This window comes from Hemibagrus wyckioides, linkage group LG13 (assembly GCF_019097595.1).
Source record: "Hemibagrus wyckioides isolate EC202008001 linkage group LG13, SWU_Hwy_1.0, whole genome shotgun sequence".
Lineage (NCBI taxonomy): Eukaryota > Metazoa > Chordata > Actinopteri > Siluriformes > Bagridae > Hemibagrus > Hemibagrus wyckioides.
Window position 1 is genome coordinate 3,012,501 of NC_080722.1, and position 2,500 is coordinate 3,015,000.

At 48.1% G+C, this 2,500-nt stretch overlaps 1 protein-coding gene across 2 annotated transcripts in view; it reads left to right on the top strand.

The window, feature by feature from the left end:
• Positions 1–2,500, top strand: part of mpp7a (MAGUK p55 scaffold protein 7a) — a 134,150-nt gene that overhangs the window by 58,914 nt on the left and 72,736 nt on the right. For both annotated transcript variants that reach the window (XM_058406372.1, XM_058406373.1), the window contains exon 5: positions 201–281. In XM_058406372.1, the coding sequence (XP_058262355.1) occupies positions 201–281 (81 nt within the window). The remainder of the gene's footprint in view (positions 1–200; positions 282–2,500) is intronic.

Genomic DNA, 2,500 nt, shown 5'->3' on the forward strand with positions numbered 1-2,500 from the left:
AGAGAGAGAGAGGGAGAGAGACAGAGAAAGAGAAGGGAGAGAGAGCACTAAAAATAGAGATATAGATGGAAGTGAGAGGAAGAAAGATGCGAGTGAGACAGTTTGAGGCAGACAGACAGATGGAGAGAGAGACAGATAGACTTTAACAGTGTGTGTACACGTCATGAACATTCCGGTGTTCCTCTGTTCTTCTCTCTCAGGTGTCTGAGGAGCTCCAGATGAAGCCTGTGAGTGCAGACGTCACTGAGCTGCTGAAGCTGCTCTCCAAACCTCACGTGAAGGTACAGTGTGTCAGAAGATCCCTTTCTGTCTCCACCACAGACCCACGTGTCCTCCTCTTTCTCCTCCTCCATCTCCTGCTTCTTTTTCTCCTCCTTCTTCTCCATCTCTCCTCCTCCATTTTAATCCTCCCTCCGATCAATCTCTTGCTCCCTCCTCTTCCTTGTCCTCCTCCTGCATCTCCTGCTTTTTATTTTCCTACCCATTCACCCCCTACTTCTCCATCTCCTGCATCTTTTTCTCCTCCTTCTGCTAATTCTCCGTCTCTTCATTCCCCTCCTCCTCCACCTGCTCCTCCTCTATCTCCTGCTTTGTCTTCTTCTCCTTCTTCTCCACCTCATATCTCATCCTCCTGCTAATTCTCCTTTTCCCCCTACTCATTCACCTTCTCCTCCCCCTCCCTCTCCATCTCTTGCTTCTTCCCCTCCTCCTTCTCTACCTCTTCATTCTTCTCTTGCTCCTGCTTCACCTTCTCCTCATTCTCCTTCACCTCATCCATCTCCACCTCCTGCTAATTTTCCTCCTCACCCTTCTCCTCTCAATTCTCTTCCTCATCCCGCTCTTCCTTCTCATTCTTCTGCTCCTCCTCCTGGTCCTGGTCCTCACTCTCCTCATTCTCCTCTTCCTCCTCCTACCCTGTTCCTGCTACTTATTCTTCTCCTCCTCCTCCTCCTACTCTTCCTCCTCCACCCTGCTCCTCATCCCGCTCCTTATTTTTCTCCTCCTCCTTATTCTCCTGCTCCTCCTCCAGCTCCTGTTTCTCCTCCTCCTGCTGCTTCTGCTCCTCCTCCTCCTCCTCCTTATCATCATCATCAGCCCAAAGCATAAGCAGATGTCCATGGTGGCTCTGAATGGTGTCTCTGTGCGTTACAGTAACCATATCGCTCTCGATTACGGCTGGAAACCATCAATTTGCTGCGAGCAGACGTAAATCAGATCCCTTCCCACCGCACACACCTCCCCTTTAACAACGTCTTTATGATTCACACATGCAGAAACAGATTTCAGTCACGTCTCACTAATACTGACAGCGACGAAAGCAGCAATTACGGTTTCCTCATTCCGAACGGTTAGCTCGCGTGTTTATATCGCAGGTGGTGTTCACACACACACACACACACACGCGCACACACACACAGGCGAGGTTTGATCAGTAATAAGATCATGGTGTTAGGAGTCACTCTCAGGTCAGCACACACAGCAGCATACAGCCGTCACTCTCGTTAACGTTCTCTGCTAACCGATGGAAGCTCAGGAGTGTGTTAATGTCAGAGGTCAAGTTCTGATTGGTAGAAATCACCTGGTGGAATCTTACAGGGTTAAACCTAAACTCCAGAAACAGTCCTGCTTCACTTCTCCATCTGTACCTTCTCTATAGCGGGTGTACTTTCTAGCAGATTAGCAAAGCAGGCTAACTCGACTAGCTACGTATAAAATCTAATTGTGTTCATGTTCAATTCAACCGAAAATGCTGAGAGAATGGTGAGAGAACAATTGGAGAACTCTGAGAGAGCGCTAAGAGAACACTTAGAGCACAGAGAGAATGCTGAGACAAAGCTGAGAGAGCAGAGAGAACGCTTAGAGAACAATGAGAGAGCACAGAGAGAATGCTGAAAGAACAATGAGAGAGAACGCTGAGAGAGAGCAGAGAGAACAGTAAGAGAACAATGAGAGAGAGCACAGAGAGAACGCTAAGAGAACAATGAGCGAGAGCACGCTGAGAGAACAATGAGCGAGAGCACGCTGAGAGAACAATGAGGGAGAGCACGCTGAGAGAACAATGAGGGAACACTGTGAGAACAGTGAGAGAATCCTGAGAGAACAGTTTAGAGAACGCTGAGAGAACAATGAGGGAACACTGTGAGAACAGTGAGAGAATCCTGAGAGAACAATGAGGGAACACTGTGAGAACAGTGAGAGAATCCTGAGAGAACAATGAGAGAATGCTGAGAGAACAATGAGAGGGAACACTGAGAGAACACTGAGAGAACACTGATCATGTTCTTCTCCAGGTTTCCTTCTGCTTTCTAAACGTATTAATCCTCTCTGCTGCACTGAGAGTGGAGAAGTGAGCTGTGTGTCTTTCACTCAGGTATTATACTACAGTCTGGAAACAGTGCTGGGGTGTGTGTGTGTGTGGGTGGGTGTGGCTAAGAATCACACACATGCACCAACACACACACACAGAGGGAGTGTTGATGTGTGTCCTATCACCATGTTT